Raw genomic sequence first — 27,677 nt, 5'->3', positions numbered from 1 at the left:
AAAAAACTAGGATGATTAAATATAATTAATGGTTTCTTTACTTTTAAGGTTAATTTTGGTGAGTTTATTTTGAGAAAGCTAAATATATCTGGAATGATTGGAATGGTGTTTGAGAGTTTTTAATCTCTATTTTCAGATTTAGACTATGTTTTTGCACACTTCAGTGGCATCTTTCTTACAAGTACTGTCTACTTTCTGGCCTACTGCATAGCCATGAAAAGCAGTCCTAAACTATATCCTGAAGCAGTCCTTCCAGGTAAGAATATGTACTACAGAAGATCTTCTTACTATATGAAAGTATCATCTACGACTCATTTAGTTTGAATAACTTTCTTCTAGAAACCAAGGCTCTGTGTGTCTGTGGGTGTGTGTGTGTGTGTGTGTGTGTGTGTGTGTGTATGTGTGTGTGTGTGTGTTCATTCCCCCTAATTACTTTGGCCCAGTTCACCACTAAATATGAAGTATTTTAAAGCCGTGAAACTGAATATGAAATATTGGCCATTATTACAGAACAATAAATCTATTAAGATCGTTTCCTGTGCCAAACATTCTTCTGTATTGATCATCAGTCTTTACTATTTCTTTTTCACTATCTAAAGGTTCATATATCAACAAATAGGAATATGCAGTAACTTGTGAAAACAAGTGTCTACAAAATGTAAGAAGAGAGTGTGATGACTTCAAAAAAGACGCATGTTCAACATACATGCTTTTGGACTTAATTCATTAGGCCTTGATTGTTTCTGTTTTTTTTTTTTTTAATCTCATTTAGGAGTTTCTTATAATTCAGTTTGGAATATAGGTCCACAAGTAAAACTTTTTAAAGACAAAAATAAGGCATAAGTGAGAGTCTCATTCTAAATGCCTAACAGACTCATGCTAAAGAATGCCACCATATAGAAAACGCTAGAAGACTTACCGAATGCCTCGCTAAAGTACTGTGAAAGTTTTAGCTGGTATTTTTACTTAAATCCTACAGATTTTTTTTTCTCAGCAGTACCATCACTCTGATCCACTTTATTAATATTTATGGTTTACAGTAAATGGTATTTACAGGGAATGTTCATGTTCAGTTTGTCGCCTAGGCCCCTCTTCACCACCCAATCTCTTCCTCTTTTACTACTATGGGTACTTTAATGCCGATAATGTGAAAGCATTTATCATTCTACCCATAGCAGCCAAGAGTAGGGAAATTACCTGGTTCTAAAATAACAATAAAACACAGCTCAAAAATCTGTATTGGCCAGCAACATTGATCGGACTGCATTTATGTGTGCACCTTGGTATTCCTGTTGTAGCTGAAGTTTGAGTGCTTCAAGAGAGGAACACGGTCTGCAAATGTGTGTTGTCTTTGTATTTCAGGATTCCTCTCAGGGGTACTTTGGGCAATAGCTACCTGCTGTTGGTTCATAGCGAATCACTCTCTGAGTGCTGTGGTCAGTTTTCCTATAATCACTGCTGTAAGTAGCTGAACTGTTTTTCCAAATTTTCATTTTATAAATGTCAATCCAGTTTTTCTGAAGCACTCTTAGGGCATCGCTAAAGGCTGTGATGGAGTTTGATTTTTTAGGAGTAAAATTAAATGGACTCAGATAGATAAACTGACCCTCTTGAATCTTCATGTGCTTGATTGCTAAGGAACATTTCTCACCTCATTTTAGCAGGGCTATGAATCCTTAATTTCTAATATCCTTGCAGTTTTTGTTTGATTAGTTTATCTGATGTCATTTTAGAGACACTGAAATTTGCTATTTATAACTATTGATCTCTACTTATATAAAAGTCTATAAATATGAAAAATGATTTTATGTGTATTACCATATCAATGTAATGACCATTTTGTGAGACTGAAAGTACTTCAGACACCTCTTATGGTAGTTCACTGTTTTTAAGCAAAACTTTCTGAAAGTGCTAAAGCAAGGTGTTGTCTCTGGGTGATATCACTATGTACGTAATACAATTTGCTTCATCCAATTTTTTAGGTGCTAATGATGTAAAACATAGATAATAGCAAAACATTTTTTTTACATAGGCAAAATAAGTATTCAGAAGATTATTCCCATTTTGAAGATAAGAAAATTGAGGCAATAGCTAAGAACATGATCTGAAGTCTCATAGCTAAGAAAAAGCTGAAGACTTTTAAGTACGGGGTTTCCAGTACACAGTGCTACTTTCTGCCATTGTAATGGGATCTTATTGAGAAGTTGTTTTAGGTTCACTGTGGTACTAGGACTGATATATACATACAGGAACTGCTTTCATGGTGGGCTGTTAGGTGTGCCCTAGATATTGTAGATTGCTAACCAGGATTCAGCTGCATCCCCTGCTTCCAAAATCATCATCACTAACAAACTTTATTGAAAACATTTTAGTATTTGCATACCTGTGTAAAGACAGAAAACTGATTTTTTAGAAACACTGTCTAGTCTATAAACCACTGATATAATTTGATATAAATTCTGGGCACCAAACAGTATATTTTGACAGTTCTATTCTGTAAAATAGTTAGCTTTCAAATACAACTAAATTCAAATAATAAAGAGCTTTTTAAAAAATTTACAGAAGCCACATTTTAACATTCTTAATCCTGATGAGGGAAAATCTAGCAAGTTATGAAGAACTTCTTTAGGTCTAAAGTCTTCATAATAGAAATGGCAAAGGACCCAAATTCTCTTCAACAAGGGATTTGTTCTTACATATTTCAAGGAAACTTAATGTTAGAAGTGACAGGCAGTGGGTATAAAGCTTACCTGTTAAATGCATAAAAGCAATTTTGCAGAGAAAAGTATACAGGATGATATGTCCTGTGGCTATAGATGCAAATGTTATTTGACAATATGAAATCCCTTATGTAGATAAGGGGGAATAATATTTATTTAAAGAGAACAAGCCACTAACTTACATCAAATGTAAATTTTTGTCTTTATCATATGATAGTGATTTTTTTCTTTTACTCAGATTATATTCTTGAGCAGATGTGCATTCTCCAATAAAGGTTTTGAGGCAATTTTTTCTATAACACACAGATACAATCAAGTTACACAGACAAAGAGAAATACAAACAGAAATAAAAAATCAAAACAGTGGCAAAGACGAGAAAGGGAGCAAATAGTTGCTGTGATTAAACATTAAAACATTAAACTTTGCTTAGTGATTTCAAAAGGATAGTGCAATGGGATAGGTAATTCTTTCTATTAGCAGCATATTATTTCCTCAGAACGGACCAATTTTTTTTTGCATTGAATTTTTAATAGAATTTATCCTATGGGACCTCTTAAATGGAACATTGAAAAACAAACAACATCCTTTACAAAATTTTCTAGTAGCAGAGTTGGTTTTGCTACCATCATTTCTTGTTTTAGGTTGGAATAAAGATTGAGGACAAAATGAAAGCCTGATTCAGAGGGAGTAAACCCCTGAGGTAGGGGGTTGTGGGCAGAGAGAGGATCAGTGAGAATGGTCACTGTGGCTTTTGACAACCTGCCCATCAAAGAGATTGCCCCTGAAAAACTGTAATGTAAGCAGAGCCTTCTCACTCACCAGGTGTAACTTTCTTACCTGGCGCATGTGGTGCTTGTTATCTGGGAAGGACAGGTATTTGGAGTTGGTGAGGGAGGAGGTCCATATTGCTCCTAGGCCCTTGTTTGGTTTTACTTTAGTCACTTTATCCGAGGACAACCATATCTACACACAGAAAAGATTCAGTTCCTACCCTCAACAATCTTATTAATTAATTAAGAATGTAAGATTGTTGAGGGTAGGAACTGAATCTTTTCTGTGTGTAGATACATATATAATATTTATAATAATTATTTATTTAAATAAATTTATATTTAAATTTATAATATAAATTTATATTTAAATTTATATATAAATTTATATTTAAATTTATATATAAATTTATATTTAAATTTATAATATAAATTTATATTTAAATTTATATATAAATTTATATTTAAATTTATAATATAAATTTATATTTAAATTTATAATATAAATTTATATTTAAATTTATAATATAAATAAATTTATATTTAAATTTAAATATAAATTTATATTTAAATTTATAATATAAATTTATATTTAAATTTATAATATAAATTTATATTTAAATTTATAATATAAATTTATATTTAAATTTATAATATAAATTTATATTTAAATTTATAATATAAATTTATATTTAAATTTATAATATAAATTTATATTTAAATTTATAATATAAATTTATATTTAAATTTATAATATAAATTTATATTTAAATTTAAATATAAATTTATATTTAAATTTAAATATAAATTTATATTTAAATTTAAATATAAATTTATATTTAAATTTATTATATAAATTTATATTTAAATTTATTATATAAATTTATATTTAAATTTATAATATATATAAATTTATATATTAAATAAATTATTATAAAAATAATTATGATAAATAATGAATTATATATTATATAATATATATTACATTCTTACAATTTTACATTCTTAATTATAACATATATTGTATATAATAATTATATACAATATAGAATATATATATTATAGAATATATATATTCTACAATATATAGAATATATATATTCTACAATATATATAGAATATATATATAGAATGTAAGATTGTGTATATAATATACGTAAGATGACATATATATAATTAATATATATATATTTTTTGGTAGGGCTAGATTTTTGAAACTTTTGGAAACTTTTGTTTTTTTTGAGATGGAGTTTTGCTCCTGTTGCCCAGGCTGCAGTGCAATGGAGCAACCTTGCCTCACTGCAACCTCCACCTCCTGGGTTCAAGCGATTCTCCTGCCACAGCCTCCCGAGTAGCTGGGATTACAGGCATGCACCACCACGGCCAGCTAATTTTGTATTTTTAGTAGAGACGGGGTTTCTCCATGTTGGTCAGGGTGTTCTCAAACTCCTGACCTCAGGCGATCTGCCTGCTTTGGCCTCACTAAGTGCTGGGATTACAGGCATGAGCCGCAATGCTCAGCCCAATTTCTTAAACTTTTTAAATGTAAAATGTCAAACAAACCTATCACCAACCTTCAAAAATTATGAATATGGTCAACCAATTTTATCGGAATACATTTTTAATATCCCAGCAGTGCTGTTCTTCCCAGGTATACCTATTCCCATCGTTATATACCCAGTGGTAACTAGCCTGAGTTCTTTGAAAGTAATGTCCATTTTGTTTATTGGCAAATAAAAAGCCAAAAGAAAAAAAGCCATTAAAAAGAAAAAAGCCATTAAAAAGCCAAAAGACAGAAAGAGAAAGAAAGAAAGAAAGAAAGAAAGAAAGAAAGAAAGAAAGAAGAAAAAGAGTCACCTAGTAAACGCTGTTACCTCTGCTCCAAGTCTTCCTTGATAATTCTAAACTGAATCAGCTTATCTCAAGATAGGTGCAAGTTCACTTTGTTTGCAAAAGCCAATTTACACCTAATTTGCATTAGTTTACTAAAGGAAAATATACAGTCCAAATTACCAAAACTGTTGTATCTCCTATTAAGATGCCCTTCCTATGTGGCTTTCCTTGGCCTAAATCAAAGAGTCAGTAAATACTTTGACGTATGCTTGCATTATTTTTAGCAAAGCACCCCTCTTATAACTACTACTGCTCACAATAATGCTTAGGCCATGCCTAAACTCATATTTAGAAAACAATCAGAAAAGAATCTTCAAAGGTCAATGATACCTTGTGGTATTGTCCTGTACCATGTTCTCTGAAGGGAGATGGATTTTCAGATTAAAAATTCTTGAGCCTACCATTAGTATGATATCCTCTGTTCTACTGTTTCCTCCCATTCTGTAGAAAGTCAGTGTGGGGTTGCTTAAAAGACCCATATACTTCTTGTTTGATTTGGATTTTGAGGCTTAGGAACTTACATCATTGACAAAAGGCAGTTCTTTGACCTATTTCTCTGGCTTTTTTGATGTTGACTTTCCAGATACTGATAAACAGAGAGGAGTGTATTTTTTCGCTTCACTTACATACCAGGAGTGGAATCAAACTTTGTTGACTCAGTCTTTTAGACAGTTGGAGTAATGGTGGGGGAAAAACATTTTGGAATCTATTTGAAACTCTTCCAGACTTTTTTGGGGGTTGAAGAGCAATGATAAAAATGCTGATACAATACACCTTCTCTGCAAAGACCACAATTAACCCAAATTCCGATTTTCTTCCTTCTCAGCTAAACCAAACTTGAATGTCTTAAAGTTCATAAATTGCAGAATCATTCCTTTTCTTCACCTATTTCTTCTCATTTCCTCTGTCCTATATTATTTCCTTTTTTTTTTTTTTTTTTTTTTTTGAGATGGAGTTTCGCTCTTGTTACCCAGGCTGGAGTGCAATGGCGCGATCTCGGCTCACCGCAACCTCCGCCTCCTGGGTTCAAGCAATTCTCCTGCCTCAGCCTCCTGAGTAGCTGGGATCACAGGCACGTGCCACCATGCCCAGCTCATTTTTTGTATTTTTTTTTTTTTTAGTAGAGACGGGTTTCACCATGTTGACCAGGATGGTCTCGATCTCTCGACCTCGTGATCCACCCACCTTGGCCTCCCAAAGTGCTGGGGTTACAGGCTTGAGCCACCGCGCCCGGCCCCTATTTCATTCTTTTCTTTGTCTCCTGTCCAGAAACATCTGTTGTTTTCCCTTACGTCTTTATTTTAATCTTCCCATAAACCTTCTTTTTTAGCAATCATTGGTGTTTAATGCTAGCCACACTTGATTGCTCTGCAGTAATATCAAAGTATTTTTTTGAAGCATGAGCTATTTCCACATGTACATTATTTGTTAAGCCAAAAAAAAAATGCCAAAATTTCCTCAGTTATGAGATTATCTCATGCCAAAGAAAGTTAGAAGCTTGTGCACACTTTTCTTACTGATCCCGTTTCTAGCATCCTAAGGAACTAGGCCAATGGAAATAATAAGCTATGTGCTTATAAAAATAATTTATGATAAATATATTAAAGAAAAATATTATGTAGCACAAAATATCATAGCATCGTCAAAATAATAAAAATGAAGACCATGAAGAAAAGAAAATGAAAAAAGGTCTTCATCTTTTACTTAGTATCACTTAATGTTTAGCTTAGTATGGAGTTAGGGTTGATATTATGGGTAGTTTTCCCTGGAAATATTTTTATATTATTTCCTACTTACTATATTTATATAGAATCTAGTCGTGAGTAAATATCCAATTTAATTAAAGTTTACATTTTTGTTTAAGGTTTACATTTTTGTTTAAGTAAATAACTCAATTTAATTAAAGTTTACATTTTTGTTTAAGGGTCCAGGATTTATAGCTGCAATGTGGGGTGTCTTCATGTTTAAGGAAATAAAGGTAAGTACAAGAAAGGGTAAACTTAGAAAATGGGAATGGGGTAGGCCGGGCACGGTGGCTCACACCTGTAATCCCACACTTTGGGAGGCTGAGGTGGATCATGAGATCAGGAGTTCAAGACCAGCCTGGCCAAGATAGTGAACCCCGCCTCTACCAACCTCTACCAAAAATACAAAAAATTAGCTGGGCGTGGTGGCTGGCATCTATAATCCCAGCTACACAGGAGGCTGAGGCAGAGAATTGCTTGAACCCGGAAGGTGGAAGCTGCAGTGAGCCAAGCCACTGCACTCCAGCCTGGGTGACAGAGCAAGACTGCATCTCAAAAAAAAGAGAAAGAAAACGGAAACGAGCCCAGGTGAGTATTCAATATTATGTTTGCATTACTTTCTGAAAACTGCCTGTGGCGCCTAGGTTCAGGGCAAACAACCTAGGAATGGATTTGACAGATAAAATGTTCAGAATGTGATAATACCTAATTAGAAAAGAAATTACTAGAGCTATGATCATTATAATGTAACATCGTGTCTCTCTCCACCCCCTCTCCAGTGCAAAAATGCTGTCATTGACTTAAGTTTCCCTGAAGTGATTCTAGTTCAATAACCCAATGAAATATGAAAGAGGGAAATCTGTTGGAAAGAGGAAATTTTGTTTAAAATATGGTAGATAGACAAGGTGAATTTTTTTTTATCCTACAGGTTAAAACACCCCCTGAGGTAAATGGGCTTTGGGAATAGATGTTTGTATTGGTTCCTGTGTCTCCCAAAGGCCTCCATGTCAAACCAGCAATTCTGTAGGAAAACAGCATGGTAACAGGCGGCCATTGCCATGTCCTTTTCAAATGTAAATGATGGGAATTTAAAATTGCATTCATCAAATAGTTCTAGTGAGTGTGTGTGTGTGTGTGTGTGTGTGTGTGTGTGTGCGCGTGTGTGTGTGTGTGTGTTTTCTTTAAAAATCACTTTGCCAGGCGTGATGGCCTGCATCTATAGTCCCAGCTACTCAGAAGTCTGAGGCAGGAGCATCACTTGAGGCCAGGAATTTGAAGACAGCCTGGGCAATAACAACAACTAAAGGCGTAGTCTCAAGAACCCAACTGGGTTCAAATCCTGACTCTGTCACAAACTAGCTGTGTGACCTTGGTTAAGTTTCTTAACCTCTCTGTGCATACAGTCCTTATCTGAAACTGGGGATAACCTACCAAGAGAGCTGTAAGAATATGAGTAAAGTGCTAAGAACAGTACTAAGAATGCAATAAATGCTCAGTTAATTTTGGGGATAAGTGTCATATAACCTAGCCCAAACTGTAGATAGAAAAATAGAACAGGTTCGGAGTAGTGGCTCACACCTATAATCCCAGCACTTTGGGAAGCCAGTGAGGGAGGATTGCTTGAGCCCAGGAGTTCGAGACCAGCCTAGGCAACATAGTGAGACCCCTATCTTCTCTACAAAAGCAATTTAAAAATTAGCCAGGTGTGGTGGTGTACACTTGTAGTCACAGCCACTCAGGAGGTTGAGGAGGGAGGGTTGCTTGGGTTCAGGAGGTTAAGGTTACAGCAAGCCATGATCATACTACTGCGCTTGAAATCCTGTCTCTTCAAAAACGGAAAAGAAAGAAAGAATAAGAAAACTCACAAAATCGGAGAATTTCTTCCCTTTCAGCCACGCTAAAGGTCACATCCACCTGTAGCCCAGCTACGCAGGAGGATCACTTGAAACTAGGAGTTCAAGACTAGCCTGGGCAACAGTTATGATTAAAAGACTTAAAAATTTTAATCTTTTTTAAAAAATTGCTTTAGAACTTTTCCCAGTTACCTTTACTCGCAGAAAAAGTCTTCAGTTGAGGAATATATGCAAATTCCCTTTTCCAATAATTTTTATTAAAGACAATGTTGATCCAAAGACCCTCCCCGCTGTCAAGGCATTATAAACTTGTAATATGCAGTTGTAGTAGCAGATAATTCCTGGCTCTAAGAAGATTGAGGTTGCTCATCCCTGAGAGCCGTAAAGTGAATGAGCTTCTACCTGATCTTTAAAATGAGTATTTAATTTTAGATTTAAAACATCATTTCAATTATAAACAAAATATTTTGATTTAAAAATCATTATTTAATAATACAAGATTCTCAGATTTTAAAAATCTAATATATTTGTTTCAAAAATACGTGGACTATGATCAGAATTTTAATTTATTTAAATACACAAGAACAACTTGAAACATGTATAACCCTGTAAGTTACTTTCATGAAGGATTCTCATTTATTGTAGTTGGAGTTCCTTTCTATAAAAGGTAACTCTGTGCCAAAAATATACTGTAAATCTCTCTGCACATATTTCATCTACCTCACAAATGATGATTTATTTATATTGAAGAATTGGTTATTATCTCAAGTAAGATGCTGAAGCCTTAGAAAATCACAAATTAGTGATCATAGTTTATTAGTCATTATGGGTATAAAGAAGCATAAACTAAGTATAGATTTATATTAAAGCATTTGAAAATTATTTTGGTCATGACTACAGTAATAATACTGAATTGAAAATCCTTTTAACTACATATAAGAAACCTGTTCAAAGAGAGAATCCCTAACCAAAAACCCTAGTATTAATTCTTTAGAGTTCTTTATTTAAAGGGGTACTGAAAAACAGTAAGGAATGTTTTGTTTTATTTTGTTTTTGGTAAAGACATATTTAAAAAGATGGCTCAGACCAAACAGAAAAGTAACTTTTAAGATTAATATACTATGACCCCATAGGGTTTAATTCAGGAACGCAAGGATCATTCATAAAATGTAAATTAATTAATCTCATTTACTCTACCATGTGAAATAGGAAAAGGATGTGATAATACTATACAAACCTCTTAGTAAGCTAGAAATAAAAGGAAGCTTCAGTGGCACAGCATGTCTGTCAAAACAAAATAGCAATTATATACCTTAATTTCATGAAACCTTAGAGTTCTCTGTACATTAGAAGTCAAAGATTTCTCCATACTATTATTCAATATTTTCTGTAGATCTAGCTAGTTTGGAAAGACAAGAACAAGAAATGAAGTGAATAAATATAGGAAAAGAAATGAGAAAATTTTCATTTGCAGATTACATTTTTAAAAATGTAAGCATCGTGATTTCAATTTATTGGTGACAAAAATTATAAATTAAAGTAAAAATTTAAAAGAATCAGCTGAAAAATTTAAGATCCAATAAGATCATTTGGTAAGGCTTGAGATATAAAAGAAATAGAAAATCAGTTGCCTTCTAATATGTCACTAACAACCAGTTAAAAAGAGGAAAATAAATGCTATTAATAATAACCACAAAAATTACATACATCTAAGAAAAGTGTTAACAATCGTGCGGGTAGTGGGCTTGGAGAAGTTCCGAGGCGGCGGTGGCGCCGGCGAGGCGAAGGATAGCGGAAGCGGGCCCTGGGCTTGTCGCTCACCATGCCGACGGTAGAGGAGCTTTACCGCAACTATGGCATCCTGGCCGATGCCACGGAGCAAGTGGGTCAGCATAAAGATGCCTACCAAGTGATATTGGATGGTGTGAAAGGTGGTACTAAGGAGAAACGATTAGCAGCTCAGTTTATTCCAAAATTCTTTCAGCGTTTTCCAGAATTGGCTGATTCTGCTATCAATGCACAGTTAGACCTCTGTGAAGATGAAGATGTATCTATTCGACGTCAAGCAATTAAAGAACTGCCTCAATTTGCCACTGGAGAAAATCTTCCTCGAGTGGCAGATACACTAACACAACTCTTACAGACAGATGACTCTGCAGAATTTAACCTAGTGAACAATGCCCTGTTAAGTATATTTAAAATGGATGCAAAAGGGACTTTAGGTGGATTGTTCAGCCAAATACTTCAAGGAGAGGACATTGTTAGGGAACGAGCAATTAAATTTCTTTCTACAAAACTTAAGACTTTACCAGATGAAGTCTTAACAAAGGAAGTGGAAGAGCTTATACTAACTGAATCCAAAAAGGTCCTAGAAGATGTGACTGGTGAAGAATTTGTTCTATTCATGAAGATACTGTCTGGGTTAAAAAGCTTACAGACAGTGAGTGGAAGACAGCAACTTGTAGAGTTGGTGGCTGAACAGGCTGACCTAGAACAAACCTTCAATCCCTCGGATCCTGACTGTGTGGACAGGCTCTTACAGTGCACTCGGCAGGCAGTACCCCTCTTCTCTAAAAATGTCCATTCCACGAGGTTTGTGATGTATTTCTGTGAGCAGGTTCTTCCTAACCTCAGTACCTTGACTACCCCAGTTGAAGGTCTCGATATACAGTTGGAGGTATTGAAATTGTTGGCAGAGATGAGTTCATTTTGTGGTGACATGGAAAAACTAGAAACAAATTTAAGGAAACTATTTGATAAGTTATTGGAATACATGCCCCTCCCTCCAGAAGAAGCAGAAAATGGAGAGAATGCTGGTAATGAAGAACCCAAGCTACAGTTCAGTTATGTGGAATGTTTGCTGTACAGTTTTCACCAGTTGGGCCGAAAACTTCCAGATTTCTTAACAGCCAAACTGAATGCAGAAAAACTCAAAGATTTCAAAATCAGGCTGCAGTACTTTGCACGGGGCCTGCAAGTTTATATCAGACAACTTCGTTTAGCTCTCCAGGGTAAAACCGGTGAGGCCTTAAAAACAGAAGAGAACAAGATTAAAGTTGTTGCATTGAAAATAACAAACAATATCAATGTTTTAATTAAGGATCTCTTCCACATTCCTCCTTCTTATAAGAGCACAGTAACACTATCCTGGAAACCTGTACAAAAGGTTGAGATTGGGCAGAAGAGAGCCAGTGAAGATACAACTTCAGGTTCACCACCCAAGAAGTCTTCAGCAGGACCAAAAAGAGATGCCAGGCAGATTTATAATCCTCCCAGTGGGAAATACAGCAGCAATCTGAGCAGCTTTAATTATGAGCAGAGAGGAGCCTTCAGGGGAAGTAGAGGTGGCCGAGGTTGGGGCACACGAGGAAATCGTAGTCGGGGAAGACTCTACTGAATAAGACGTCAGCATTCTTCAGCATTGTCATGAGCTTAATATACTTAATTTCTACTACTTATTGGATTGCCGGGGATGTCCCTTTAAACAGACTGCTGCCTTCAGCTAAAAACTTAATGTTCTTTATACCTTTGTATGTATGATCTACTTTTGTAACAGACCATGGTGGTGTCCAAGGTAAAACCACAGTGATATTTTTGGATGCTTTGTCTGCAATCTTGAGTTGTTTTTGCAGTATCATTATTCAGACTTCAAATTGTGAATCTTTTAAACATCTTGATAATTTGTTGAGAGCTATTCATTCTAAAATGTAGTGAAATTCAGTCTAGTTCTGCTGATAAAGGTCATCAGTTTTGAAAGGTTACTGATTTTCCTCTTTCCTCTTAGTTTTTTGCCCAATATATGGAAAAAGAGTAGTGGTCAATCTTAACATTTTGTTTTCATTGTTTAATAAAGCTGCTAGGCAGTGGTGCAGCATTCCTACCTAGTGTCATAAAAGCAAAATACTTATATAGCTTTCTTAAAAAGTAGGAATGACATTACATTTTTAGAAGAAAGTAAGTTGCTTTGCACTGCTTACTTAACTCTTTTCCATATATTGTGATACAAACTTCTGAATATGGAATCTTACTATTTGAGTAGAAATGTGTATGTATAATATACATACATGCATAAGCATATGTGTGTGTGTGTGTATATATATATATATATATATATATATATATGCATGCTGTGAAACTTGACTACACAATATAAATCACTTTTTTAAATTCCAGGAACGGGTAGTCTGACACAGTGATTATCCTTTTGAGGCTGAATCCGTTATTAACTTGTTATTTAGGTTTTTACTCCCAGTAGCAAGGGATTCTAAGTCAGTTGCACTTACATGATTATTGTTATTTAAAACTAAAAATAAAGGCTGCATTTTCAAAGATAAATTGGAGATTGCTCTGGTGAAATACAGCCAAAATACTGAATCTGATGTACATAGAGGCTTCTACAAGGAAGAGATAGTATAATTTAGAATTTGGAGATTTAATAACCAGGGCTACCCAGAAAAAGTGACTTGATAAAACATGGTACCAATAAGTAAGGGATGCTCTCTCGGTTTGCTTTTGCCACTTTCAACATTTTAACTTCTCAGGTTATTAATCAAAATTATTGTATAAGTTAGCCAGTAGAATTTTTAGGTTAAAACAACAGATGGGGAGTTTGTGGAGTGTTAGTGTCATAGGCATTTTTAGTAGCATAGACCTTTTGTTCTACATTTGAATGTTGCGTATATTTTTGTTTCACAGTTAATCTTTCCGTCCCAGGTTTGCTATTCAAATCAAATGCCTGAATGACATTTTTAGTAGTCTGATGTATTTTTTTGAGGAATAGTTTGTGATTGCAATGCAGGTGTCTTCATTACCATTACCTCTACACTGCAGAAGAAGCAAAACTCCTTTGTTAGAATTGCTGCACATGTGTATGGGGAAAATAGTTCTGAAAGGCTAGAATGATACAAGTGAGGAAAAGTTGGTCAGCTTGGCTATGGAGTGGTGGCAATAATCTCTAAACATTCCAAAAGACTATGAGCTGAACCTAAACTCCCTTGGAATCTGAACAGACAAAGGAATATAAAATTGCCGTTTGAAAACTTGACCAGTTAATCTGGACCTCAGAGATAGATCACCCAGTGGCCCAAAGCCATTTCAAGTACAGAAATTGTATTGAGACTACAGCAAAATAAATTTGAACATTACATATAATTTTACCACTTATCTTCTTTATAAGCATATTTGTAAACTCAAAGCTGAACAGAAGTGACTTTACTTTCTCAAGTTTGATACTGAGTTGACTATTCCCTTATCCCTCACTCTTCCCTTTCCCTTTCCTAAGGCAATAGTGCACAACTTAGGTGATTTTTGCTTCCAAATTTAAATGAAAAACTTAATGCCGTGGATTTTTTTTTCTTTTGCAAGACACCTGTTTATCACCTTGTTTAAATGTAAATGTCCCCTTATGCTTTTGAAATAATTTTTTTTTTTTTTTTTTTTTTTTTTGAGACGGAGTTTCGCTCTTGTTACCCAGGCTGGAGTGCAATGGCGCGATCTCGGCTCACTGCAACCTCCGCCTCCTGGGTTCAGGCAATTCTCCTGCCTCAGCCTCCTGAATAGCTGGGATTACAGGCATATGCCACCATGCCCAGCTACTTTTTTGTATTTTTAGTAGAGACGGGGTTTCACCATGTTGACCAGGATGGTCTCGATCTCTTGACCTTGTGATCCACCCGCCTCGGCCTCCCAAAGTGCTGGGATTACAGGCTTGAGCCACCGCGCCCGGCCTGAAATAAATTTCTTTTTGGAAAAAAAAAAAAAAAAAAAGAAAGAAAAGTGTTAACAAGTAATGTGCTAGATTTTTTAAATACTGTATATTACTTTGCTACAAACATTTACTGGAGGACATAGGAGATCAGAACAAATGTGGGAGGCTGGCCACATTTCTGACGGAACACCTCACCGTTATGATTAGGCAGTTCACTCCAGTTGCCCTCAGTATAATTCCTGTAACATCCCAGTGAGGCTTTTTCTAGAATTTTTAGAGTAGGTTCTAAAGTTTGGCTAATTATTTATGTAAAAATAGGCAAAAAAAAAAAAAATGGCAGCACATGTACCGTATTTCTGAAATGTGCAATTTAGATTAGCTAGGCCAATTTTCTTACAAAATAAGGATTTCTAAGCCTAAGAAAATGACTGCTTGCCCTTTTTCTATTTTAAAAAAGTGACTAAGATAAGATTATAAGTATTAAAAGAAGAGAGAGGGCTAAGCTGAAAACAAAGGGTTGTTTGTTTTTTAAAGAAAACCCTGGGGCCAGGCATGGTGGCTTAGCTGTAGTCCCAGCCCTTTGGGAGGCTGAGGCAGCCAGATCACCTGAGCTCAGGAGTTCAAGACCAGCTGGGGCAACATGGCAAAACCCTGTCTCTACAAAAATATGAAAATTAACAGGCTCTGATGGTGTGTGCCTGTAGTCTCAGCTGTTTAGAAGGCTGAGGTGGGAAGATGGCTTGAACCTGGGAAGTGGAGATTGCAATAAACCAAGATTGCACACTGCACTCCAGCCTGGGTGACAGAGCTAGACTCTGTCTCAAAATAACTAAGTAAATAAATAAATAATCTTATACATCTGTCTACAAACAAAACTTAAAGGATGTCCAGTGGTACCTATTTAATGCAGACACCTAATTGCCTCTTGACAGCTGATTTAAAGAAAAAATTTAAATACTTATATCCCAATCTGTTTGGAAAAGCATCATGAATAAACACAAAAACCTAAATCTCATACGAATAATTTGTAAAGTATTTGTTTAGAAATAAGACAAAAACCCCTAAACTCTAAAGAAGAAAACAAAAGCAAAACTCTTTTCTGCAGGACTCATAGCCATTGTCATTTCTGTATCTTAAAGCAGTTCTTGAAGACACATATTTAAAAGTTTACAACCTACAGCTGCGAGGAGTAAGGCTGAGTGCCAAGCACCTTTTGTGTGAGACCTTTAATGATTTCATTTAGTTTTAATGCCATCAGTGCATCAGTTAGATGTTTCCTTACTTCCGATACTCTTTGATAGCTGTTACTCATTGGGAAGTTCATTTTAGATTATTACATCTTTAAGCTATATATAAATTATATTTTTACCAACACGCTTTAGTCAGCATGTCTACTGCAATGCCAACACAGGCACTTATTACCTCAACAATGTATCGGTCAGTAAGCTACTCTCTGATGAAGAATACGATGATCTATTATCTTAGTAGCTGCTTCAGAAATCCAAGTTAGAAAAACTTTCTGCTTTGGGAAGAATGTTAGCGTGCTCTCTCCAAGAGTTATCATCCACCTTTGATGAAGGAAAACTGCTGCTGTTGCCCAGCTATAATCAGTCTTTTTCTCTAGGAGACTCGGCATTTTTGGCAAATTCTTAGCATCGAAGGGGAAAACATTTTTTCATTCCCTGAGAACATTATTCTTCTGTCTATGTAGGTAATGAAATATTACTCAGCGATGTATTCATGTAATTAGATTGTAGAGAGCTTGTAATTGAAGACCCATTTTTAAATTTGAGTGATTGTATCAATTTCAAATTCACAATGTATATGTGAAAATCATTTTAGTGTATTCATTGTTTGAGCAAATATTTATGGACTACTTATTCTGCATTAGTATCAGTATCTAGGTGAGCACTGCAGTCTCAAAAACTAAGAAAAAGATGCAGGGAAATCCAAAGCCTACTGCCGTGTGTGTGTGTGTGTCTGTGTGTGTGTGTGTGTGTGTGTGTGTGTGTGTGTGTGTGTGTGTGTGTGTTTAAATAAGCCATTCTGCACCTGGCAAGTTTTGGGTAATTTTACTTGTAGAATTTGGGATTTGAGTGGCTTCTGTTAGTGCTGAGGGTCACACTGAATCAGACAATTCAACTGGCCCTAACGTAACTTACAAAGACCTGTCTCTGGTCATTGAACAGAGGCAAATTAATCCACTCTCTTTATTAAGTTGCAGAAAATGAATATATATATATATATATATATATAAAATTAACATATACATATTCCATTATATATTTATATAATTATTTTTTAAATTTTATATGTTTTCATAAAATTTAGTTAGCATAATTATTTAATTTTCTTAATTAATACATAACATGTTATTTATACGTAGGTATACATGACCATATGTATTTGTATATGTATATGTAATTGTATACAAAGTATGTATATTTATGTCATGTATACATAAGTATATAAGGATTAATCTTATAATAGTATGTTCTATGTTATATATACATAACATATCTGTTCTATATTAGTCAGCATTAATCGTAAGAACTAATAATACGAAAGAACCTTCCTTGACAGTTTTCACATTCCCTCCATCCTGGACTTTGTCTCTGTTCTGTTCAGATTTATTACACAAATTCACCTCTGATCTCTACATTTTCCCAGTAAACTGGAAACACAAGACTTTTAAGGAAATGTGAGGGAAGTAGGGAAAATGAAACCAGACAAAAGACTACACTTTGCAGTGAGAATTTCATTGTGGAGCCAGGAGAGCCGTGTGTTCCTATTGTCAACCTGCCTATCCTGCCCCAACCCTGTTTCCTGGGCGAGCCCAGTTAGAACTTCCCTTTCTGGGTTTCCCTCAAAGCTCACCTGGCTGCCAGGCAGCAAAGACAGAAGCACCCCCCACCCTCTGACCCCTTGCATCTATGTTGGGGGAAATGAGTCTCCCTAAGCCCACCCTTTGCATGGCCTGGCCGTAGGAACCCAAGTTTTGGTGCATATTCTCCACTGAGTCCTTGGGTGAGCATGAGGGAGATACTCTTGAATCCAGATTAGCCCTGAGGATGAATTAGCCTCTAACAGAGCCCAGGGTCCTGCTTGTATGAACCCGCTTCCCCCAACAAGTCAGTCAACTCTTGCCTCAGAGACACAGCATTCTATTCCCACTACCTTCCTTGAAGTTTTGCTCCAAATTTGGGTAGTTTGGGGCTATTAGTCTGTCAGACCTGAATGGCCAGAATTTGCACCAGAGAGGGAGGCTACCAGCCCTGTTCCTGCAGATAGGAAGCAGGCAGGATGCCAATTGCTTCCTAGAGCTGCCTCCTCTCCATTCTTTTTTTCTTTTTCCAGAACCTTGATGTGTCTTCTCAATGACTTATCAATAAACCATTGTTATTTTCATTTTTAAAAGAATCTAATAATATTATTAAATAATATTATTAAATTAGAAAATCTGATTGTAACCTTAGATATCTCTAAAATTAGAGAGGTACTAGTCTTGTTTTACTTTGTGTTGTTCAAACCTTCCCTTAAAATACTGGGGTCTTCTGCCTTGGATTTAGACTCTCCTGATAACCCACCCTTGGGATCCTTAGACCAGCTAGCCAGAGATTACCATGCCCTCACTACGCAGAGCCAATGCCCTTAATCAGCAGGAAGCAGATACAAAAGACTGACTTCCTCCCACATCAAGCCTTAAGGATAAGGGATGGAAATCTTTAAGCTGAGGGGATGCGACAGGAATCATACAGGATGATCACAGATTACGAAAATTCCAGGCAGCAGTTTCACATGACTAGCAAAAGGAAACTGTTGAAATAGCTGCAGAGCCCATGGGCTGATAAGACCCTGAAAAACAGGGTGTGTATCAAGCTGGCTAAGACCAACTGAACCAAACAATAGGTTTGGTTCTGGATTTGTGCTAGATTTCACCTAGGACCTCATTATACACCCGTTAACAAACAAATCACACACCTACCAGTGCCATGGCAATTCCAGGCACACCATATTTGGTGTAAAAATGAGTGACACCACAGTTCTGAGAAACCTTTACCTTTTTCCAGGAATCTTCATGAATATTCCACCCCTTGGTTAAAGAAACCCTGAAGATAGGAACCCCAATCCCCTTGCATGATTCTCTCTTGAGTACATCCCCACTCGGCTTTCTTGAGTGTGTACTTTTGCTTTGCAACAAGAACAAGTCTCGGTACTTCCACTTTAAAAAAAAAAAAAAAGAATACGGGGCTCTATAAACATAAAGAAGGATACAGACAAACTGGTAGTCATTCAGGCGGAAAAGCCAGACAGAAAGGAAGCTTGAAACCATTCCATATGAAAAATAGGCAAAGAGTTAAAATATTGACCAGGAAAAAAGAGGCCTCCGGGGATATAAGAGAGTTATTTTTCAGTGTTTGAGGATTTATCTTGCGGGAGAGATATTAAAATCGATCTATCTGTACTCCTAGTGATGTAACTTACCGGAAATGAAGTATTTCTACTTAACACAGGAATATACTTCTTTGTTAATTCAAAGATGGACTGGGCAACACAGGGAAGTGGTTCTCAGTAGTTCCTATCTTTAAGACCAGTGACCCCATACATAACTGGGCAAGGCCAGCTGAGTCGTTTTTCACACCCTCTCTGCATGTCTTCTACACCCTTGAGATCCATCTCCACCTCTCCATCTCCCCTTCTTCATCTTTTCCCTGGAAGACTATAGTTACCTCCTGATTGGTCTCCTTAAATCCATTCTGGCCCCTCCAATCTGTCTGCCATCCTGCAAAAGAAGTGTGAGCTTTCCACAGCGCAAATCTGATATTTTAACACAGCCAGCTGCATGTTTCGTTAATGTCTTCCTCTTTGCTTTGAAAAATAGGACCCAAATTTGGGAGGCGGAGGTGGGCAGATCACTTGAGGTCAGGAGTTCAAGACCAGCCTGACCAACATATAGAAATGCTGTCTCCACTAAAAATACAAAAATTAGTTTGGTGTGGTGGTACTCTCCTGTAATCCAAGCTATTTGGGAGACTGAGACAGGAGAATCTCTTGAACCTGAGAAGCAGAGGTTGCAGTGAGCTGAGATGGCGCCACTGCATTCCAGCTGGGTGACAGAGTGAGACTCCACCGCAAAAAAAAAGAAAAAAAAATAGGACCCAAAGCATAATAGGTGCTCAGGTCCATGGTCTTCCAACCTCATCTTGCTCCCCTTAACTTTCAGTGCTCCAGCCACGCTGACCTCCTTTCAGTCCCTGGGAAATATCTTGCTTTTTCTTACAACAGGACTGTGCACACAGAATTCCTTCTACCTGGAATCCGTACTTGCTGCCCTATTCCCCTGGCCAATTCACTGATACTTGCAGTTAGAAGCTCCACTCCCCACCCTCCAATCCAGCATGATTAAGATTCCTGTAACACACTCTCAAACAACCATGGTGGTTTGCTTATTAACACCCCTCTCACGTGATAACATTCTTCTCTGTGATTACTTCCTGCCTCCCATATTATATGATTGGATGCATGAAGGCACATGTTGAAGCTTAGGTGGGTGCCCCTATTTATTTACCGAATGGGTGAATTCATAAGGCTTTGCAGGATTTTGTGAGATCCTGATTACTTGGATGGGATAGCAAAAAAGCATGCAAGTGGCTACAGTGATGGTTTGTCAAGTCCCTAGCAATCTTGAGAGTTTGTCCATTTTGTGCATTTGATTCAGGCTTTTTTCATCATTGTTATAACTTTTTTTTTTTTTTATTCAGGGCCTACAAAACTACCTATTAATGATACTTGCATTTTGCATCATCTTGACTGGAGCCTTATGCACTGCTTTTTCTAAAATCTAACAGTAACAAGACCAGCAGATGGCAGCAGTGGTTAAGAGAATACGTCTGTCGGACAAGAGGGATTATTATGCTGGGAACAGAGTGCATTTTCAAAGCAAATGGATCTCAGCCACTGTTAAGAGTGGGTAAATGATTTTTTTCCCAAAAATGTGAGAATGAAGGAAAACTGAGTTTCATTCAAGTATAAAATGAAAATTTCTTCTGATGAACTGTTTATGAAGGTAGGACTTTACTTGGTGACTAAAATGTCTACATTATTATAGCATTACATATGAGGATGCTCTTTTTACCACAATATGTACCTAGTGTTGCATAATCTAGATCACAGCATGAAGTCCATATACAAAGAAGTTACAGTGCAGATTTCTCACCTATTATTCCAATGAAGTGAGGCAGAAATACCTTGGGCAAGGAGGGAGAGCCTTACCTTATAACGAAATTAGATTCCAAAGATAATTTGGATCCTTTGTTTCATAAAGTAAATGTCATAGTTGGTAACTAAGGCGTTAAAAAGCCCATTTTATTATTTTTGGCCAAAACTTATGTTTATTTCAAGTTAATATTGCCCAACTCTACATCATCTACCCGTTTTAGCTCATAATGCTTTTGGTTACCTCCAGATAAAAATCCATTCTCAGAAAACAAAAATTTTTCACCATTGAGAATATGTGCATAATGTAATACATACATACGCAAGTACATGCACATACGTAAATACACAAAGATATTGCTAGAGTGAGATTCTAGGTTGTCAGTAACAATTTACAGGAACCAACCACTCTTTTGCATGTACAATTATTTTTTTCTGAAATACCCTTTTCTAAAACCCTCTTAACTGGAGGTTTTCCTGTTTTCTTCTTGTTTTAACTGGTGGTTTCCAGTAGGCAAGATAAAATTACAGGCATGCCAGTTGTATTTTTTTAAGAAAACTGAAATTAAGTCAGAGTGGCACACACCTGTAATCCCAGCTACTGAGGAGGCTGAAGCAGGAGGATCACTTAGCCCAAGAGTATGAATTTGCCAGCCTGGGTGACATAGCAAGGTCCCATCTCTAAAAAAGAAATTCAACTTAAATTTATAAGAAAAAAGAAAACCGAAACAGAACTGCTAGTACAAATTGTTTATTGCAATTGTTTCCAAAACCTGGAAATAATATAACACCTATTCAAATGTACGTTTTACCCATTCCCACTTGATAGTACTGCATACTACTTTGCTATGCAAGAGAAACAAAACAGCATTCTATTTGTGTGTATACTCTGAAGTCCATGTGCCTGGGTTTAAATCCCATCTCTGTTTCATTTTATTTGTGTGGCTTTGGGCAAGTTCTTAAGGCCCCTGTATTAGACCCCTCATTTTCAAAATGGAGTTTATGATGGCACCTACCTCACATGGTTATTATGTGATTGAAATTAGTTAAAATCTGTAAACTATGTTGATGAGTATCTGGTACTTGACAAACACTATGTAATTGTTAGCTTTTATTATTATGTGTTGTTTGAAGGGGAGAAAAACTTTTGTAGATTGGAGAATACTATGTAAGAGCTACTGAGCTCACCACCTTCCAATCCAAACAATTATTACTCTCCAAATGTATACTACTTAAAAGTGATACAGCTTCTGTTTGGTTATTGAATTGCTAATATTGCAAATATTCTGTTTATTGAATTGCTAATAATTGCAAATAAATATTTGATTATAACTTCTTATACTCATTTTAATTTTAACCTGAAATGTCATTAAATTATGCTGATAACTTTGAATAAATTGTGATACAAAAGCTATTTTTCTCACAAATATATTTTAGAATTTTATATTGGATAATGTTTAATTATTCTTTGGTTGAGATTTCCAGTTTATATGCAAAATTTTACATGTGAAGTAAAGCAATTGCGTAAGAAAAATGAAAAATCAATCTTACTACTTCTGTTTAGTTTCTGGTACCAGACAAGCTTTTTCAAAATAGTTACCAAAAAAGCAACTTATTAGTTAGAGGCTAGTCTAAATGGGCAATTGCCAAAAAATGCATTTTGTTTGTACCTTGGGAAGTGAATGCCTAACTCTCTTGAGGTTTTTAGGCTTTATTTTTTCTAATCTAGTATGGCTAAATTCTAGTGTTTATTTTACACTTTTTTTTTTCTGGTGTCACTTTCTATCAAATGGCAACCCTGTCCATACTAAAGAGATCCTGCCATCTTGTGCACAGAGATGAGAGATGGCACTATATGCAGTAGAAGTAGCAGCCAGTCAGGCTAGTATCCGATTACGGGAATTTTCTATCTTAGGAACAGAAAATTCTAATAAATTTTAAAGGATTTAGTACAGCATCTCCCCAAGCTACCAACTCTCTTTTTATTCCTGTTATTTATTTATATTCGGAATTACTAACTACTAGACTTATATGTCTCAATATTGATTACAAGAAGAATCTTCTGAAATGTCGGGCAACTGCATCTGCAGACCTCAGTCTGCGGTAAAGCTCAAGCAATTCAACTTTTTCTAATAATGTCATGACTTTTCTCTGCTACTTGGGAGCACTTCCAGCATCGCTAGTGGAGCTCCACATGGGTCCCATGGTGCTGTCCAAGATTTACAAGGTTTAATTTCATTGCAACAAAAATGATGAAAAATATGCAAGAACTGCAAGAGATCGTAACCACCAGAGGCAATTGACTAGGGAGACGGTCAGCTCACCTGAAGATAATTAGCACCACATGGTGTTTTAAGTGGATAGTCGCAACGCTAGAGCTCACCACAATAGCAACAGGAGATTTTAAATAGATTTGTGTATATTTTATGGTAGTAAATGATAAAATAGACTAATACATATATATATAGACTAATATAGAGAGAGACTAATATATATAGACTAATATATATATAGAGAGAGACATATATATAATGCATATATATAATGTATTCATCACATACACAAAGAAAAAGGTTTACCTTACTTGGCAAAAGGGACTTGCATATGTCAATAAGGACCTTGAGATGTGAAGAGTACTCTGATTATCCAGGTGGTCACGATGTAATCTCAAGGGTCCTCGAAAGCGGAAGAGAAAAATCAGAGTGAAGAAGGAGATACAATGATGGAAACGGAGGTCAGAGTGATGTAATATGAGAAGGACTAAATCCAGAAATTGCTGAATTTTGAGATGGGGGAAGGGACCAGAGGCCAAGAAATGTGGGCAGTTTTTAGAATCTGGAAAAGACAAGCAAATAGATTCACCCTTACAGCCTCCCAAGGACACAGCCTTGCCAGTCCCCTGGTATTAGCCCATGTCAGACTCTTAATCCACAGCACTGTAAGAAACAACATTTGCATTGTTTAAAGCCACTAAATTTGTGATGATTTGCTACATTAGCAATGGAAAGACAAAAATATTACATTTACGTTTAAAATTATTATTAAAAAATAAATGCCGTTTATTCTATAGAAACTTAACTTCACATCTCACTTATTTATCTCATTGCTACCCCTCTTTTTCCTCTTCTTTTGGCACGTTAGAAAGAATACGACTTTTGGGCCAGGTGTGGTGGCTTACACCTGTAATACCAACACTTTGGGTTCCAAGGTGGGCGGATCACCTGAGGTCAGGAGTTCGAGATGAGCCTGGCCAACATAGTGAAACCCTGTCTTTACTAAAAATACAAAAAAAATAGCTGGGTGTTGTGGTGGTTGCCTGTAATCCCAGCTACTCGGGAGGCTGAGGAAGAGGAATCGCTTGAACCCGGGAGGTGGAGGTTGCAGTGAGCTGAGATAGTGCCATTGCACTCCAGCCTGGGCAACAAGAGCAAAACTCCGTCTCAAAAAAAAAAAGGAATACAGCTTTTGTTCTAGATTTATACAAAGAAACACACTTGGTGTTTTCTCATATTCTATTATTCCCACTCTTAGAGTCTTAGAAGGTTTCAAATTTGCAAACAGAGATGCGTTGGATATGGTCATGAGATTACTGATCTGAGAGCCAAAAAAAATTCGACGATTCTCCTGGCCTTGCCTCTGGTAGGTGACATCACTTTGTGAGGTATTTTAACTTCCTCATATTTCTAAATGATTGTTTTCTACTAAAGGAATTCTAAATTTCTGCAAATATAAAACGTTGTTACTATGGACACATTCTAGTGGTGTAATTTAATAGTATCCCAAGTCGCTTCAAGGTTCACCTTATACATTTGTGTCCCATTCCTGAAGTACATAATGGGATAGGACCCCCCAAACATTGCGTGGAGTCACCCCTTTGCAAAGTGATAAGGTGGTCTAGCACTCCCTTTTTTGAAATCCTGAGTGTGGGCACTTATAACCCTTTAAGTTAAGGCCCCAACACTGATAAAATAGGAAAAGTCTCATTTTAACATGTGACTCTCAAAATAGGTCCACACATTTTTGTGTGGGTTCCCTACTCACATACGGACTGGTAAAATCCATATCCGCTTACCTTAATTCGACAGTATCACATGTGGAATGAAGGTGTTCAGGTGAAGTATGTCACATGCATAAATGTATTTGATAACCATTTTAAAATCTATATTATTTTTTAAGTAAAGGAACTGAGCCTCAAGACATCGCAGTGCCTTATTTTTAGCCATGCTGTAAGTATGTCACAGAGTCAGAACTTTGAGTCAGAGTTTTCTACTCTAATCATTTAATATTCATGAAATGTCAGCCACGTGTGAGGCGTGGGGAACAGAAGAAAGAACTAAAGAGAACGCTCTACGCTCCTCCTCAAAAGGAGCCCACATTTCCTAGATTAAGCTTCTCTTCTTGTTTGTCTCCTGTAATACTAGCCCATTTCTCTGCTTCACACTCTCATTATCTTTAAACACTTTTCTCTCTCCTCAGAGCTACAGGGTTCTTGATCTCACAGTACATTTCTGATTTACCTTTGTAGTATCCCTTCACTGATTTAGGTAGCCAATACAACATTTTTACAAAATACGTACAATGAATATTTACTGAGTGAACGAAAGGAAGCTAAATCCTAAAGGCCTCATTTCGTGCTAAAATTATCTTGTGCCTTGTATTTAGGTTTCACATTGAAAGGAACATTTTGAGAAACTGCTTCACTAAAAGACATTTGAATTCAAGACAATTTACACTTTCAGTATGTAACCATTTTCACCATAGCCCACATTCAGTTAATACAGTGGATAAAACTTAAAAAGTATAATGGGAAACTCTTTTAGATACTCTTTACTTGTCAGAAAGAACAAAAGTAAAACTTGTAATTTGTGTCACAGCTTAAATGAATATAAAAAGGTAAAAGAATATTTTATGGTTAGAATAAAAAGAGGAGCCAAATAAAATTACTTACACTTTTCTTTTTTTCTTGTTTTTTTTTTTTTCTTTGAAGCTCAAAGAGTACATTCACACAAAAAAAATTGTATTGGCTCCCATGTGAAATTATCAGGGAAGATGTTAAAACTAAACATCCAAAAAAAAAAAAAAGTGTCAGTGCAGGCTTTAGTTTTTCCCAAATAGAAAAATGAATATTCTAAGCAAATTAGAAATTAAAAATATTAAATGTATTAAAGCTGTAATGAATTCTACATTGCTCCCTTAAGGAAAAGAAATATCTGTACCTGTAAGATATATCTGACATTCACAAACAGTAACCACAAAAAAAAAAACCAGGTTTCGTTGCTGGGTTGAGATTCTAAATTCTGATGTTCTGAAAATAATGCATGTCTCTCTCTCTCTCTCTCTCTCTCTCTCTCTCTTTTTTTTTTTTTTTTTTTTTTGACAGTCTTGCTCTGTAACTAGGTGCCATGCTAGAGTGCAGTGGCACGATCTCGGCTCACTGCCACCTCCGCCTCCTGGGTTCAAGCAATTCTCCTGCCTCAGCCTCCTGAGTAGCTAGGACTGCTGGTATACACCACCACACCCAGCTAATTTTTGTATTTTTTAGTAGAGACGGGGTTTCACCATGTTGGCCAGGATGGTTTCAATCTCTTGACCCCGTGATCCACCTGCCTCGGCCTCCCAAAGTGCTGGGATTACAGGCATGAGCCACCTCGCCGGGCCATGTCTCCATGTCCCTAAAATTTTTATTTTAATGTGCATGACAATACAGCATGAAATAATTTATAGACTACTTTCTTAAAATTTAAGTAGTTTAAGATATCCAGGAAAATATTCTTTCCTATTATTTTTGCATAAATGATAGCATTAATGAATATTCACATCCTAGGTATATAATTAGTATCATTCAATACAACTTTGCTGTATATAGTCCCTGCCCTAAGTTAGGAAAGTTTATGAGAATTGGGACCTCTCCACAGAGCAGTCATTCAACTTTAATAACTAGGGGAATTATTGTAGTCAGGTAATTGGTTAAAATGTAATATTCACACAAAATGAGGTATCTGATTGTCTTACCTTCAGTTATTATTGTATATTAATCTTTAATTCATCTGTAAATACATTTTCAAATTTGACCACCAGAGGGAAGTGTAGGGTTAATTATGATAGTCTTTGGTAGTCTCTGTAATGAAATGTCAACTTTTTTTTTAAGTTTGGGTTGTCTCTCTCCTACTCTCTGTCTCTTCCCCTCCTTCCTTCCCTCCCTTCTTCTCTCTCTCCTGTATCTCTCCTCTCAAATGACCGTATTTTGCCATTTATAGATTTTTTAAAAATCTGAACTACAAAAAAAACCTATCTTCTATTTCACATGCTATCAGTCTAATTCTCAATGTGACGTCTGCTCTTCGGTCACTGGGTTTTCATCACTCTTTTACATTATTATTATATTTGGACTTTATCTTTTCCTAGAAGTTGAAAACATCACAAAACAATTCGATTTTTAGAATTATTTAAACAGAAGAGTCTGTTCTTGCCCTAGAATATTCAGGACATAGAAGAAGGCTCACAGCCAGTGCTACCAACATCAGTGAGTGTTGCTGAATAAATATTAAGCTAGAAGCCACATTATTCTCTGACCTAAAAACAAAGACATCATCACTAAATCATTAGGCTGAATGGCCTCAGGTTTCTCTAAGATGCTCTAGTAATTCTTTGGCTTCATTAGACTTTTTGGGTCACAGAGACCTGGAACTATTTGCCCTGTTACTTTTGAAGATCTTGCAAGCACGAGGCACAAATGTTTTCCCAGTAGTCTACTATGTCAATCACTTGCTGT

The 27,677-nt window shown here is 36.0% G+C and overlaps 1 protein-coding gene and 1 pseudogene across 4 annotated transcripts in view; both read left to right on the top strand.

Annotated features, from left to right (window-relative positions):
* The window catches only part of TMEM144 (transmembrane protein 144), a 50,519-nt gene extending 28,172 nt beyond the window's left edge, over window positions 1–22,347 (top strand). The window contains exons 9-13 of one of the 4 annotated variants that reach the window (XR_012516965.1): window positions 137–256; window positions 1,363–1,460; window positions 7,309–7,362; window positions 8,058–8,202; window positions 20,452–20,534. Coding sequence is in view for 2 of the 4 variants with exons in the window: in XM_010338560.3 (XP_010336862.2) it covers window positions 137–256; window positions 1,363–1,460; window positions 7,309–7,362; window positions 20,452–20,535 (356 nt within the window). In the remaining 2 variants the exon portion in view is untranslated. Of the gene's footprint in view, window positions 1–136; window positions 257–1,362; window positions 1,461–7,308; window positions 7,363–8,057; window positions 8,246–20,451 lie in introns of all 4 variants that reach the window. The other 3 variants (XR_012516964.1, XM_010338561.3, XM_010338560.3) reach the window with 3 other exon arrangements.
* On the top strand, window positions 9,509–14,007 carry LOC120367757 (apoptosis inhibitor 5 pseudogene; annotated as a pseudogene).
* Window positions 22,348–27,677: the final 5,330 nt, after the last annotated feature.

Source organism: Saimiri boliviensis, chromosome 3 (assembly GCF_048565385.1).
Source record: "Saimiri boliviensis isolate mSaiBol1 chromosome 3, mSaiBol1.pri, whole genome shotgun sequence".
NCBI classification, from domain to species: domain Eukaryota; kingdom Metazoa; phylum Chordata; class Mammalia; order Primates; family Cebidae; genus Saimiri; species Saimiri boliviensis.
The sequence above is the reverse complement of the archived record's forward strand: the minus strand, read 5'-3'. Positions and strand labels throughout refer to the sequence as shown.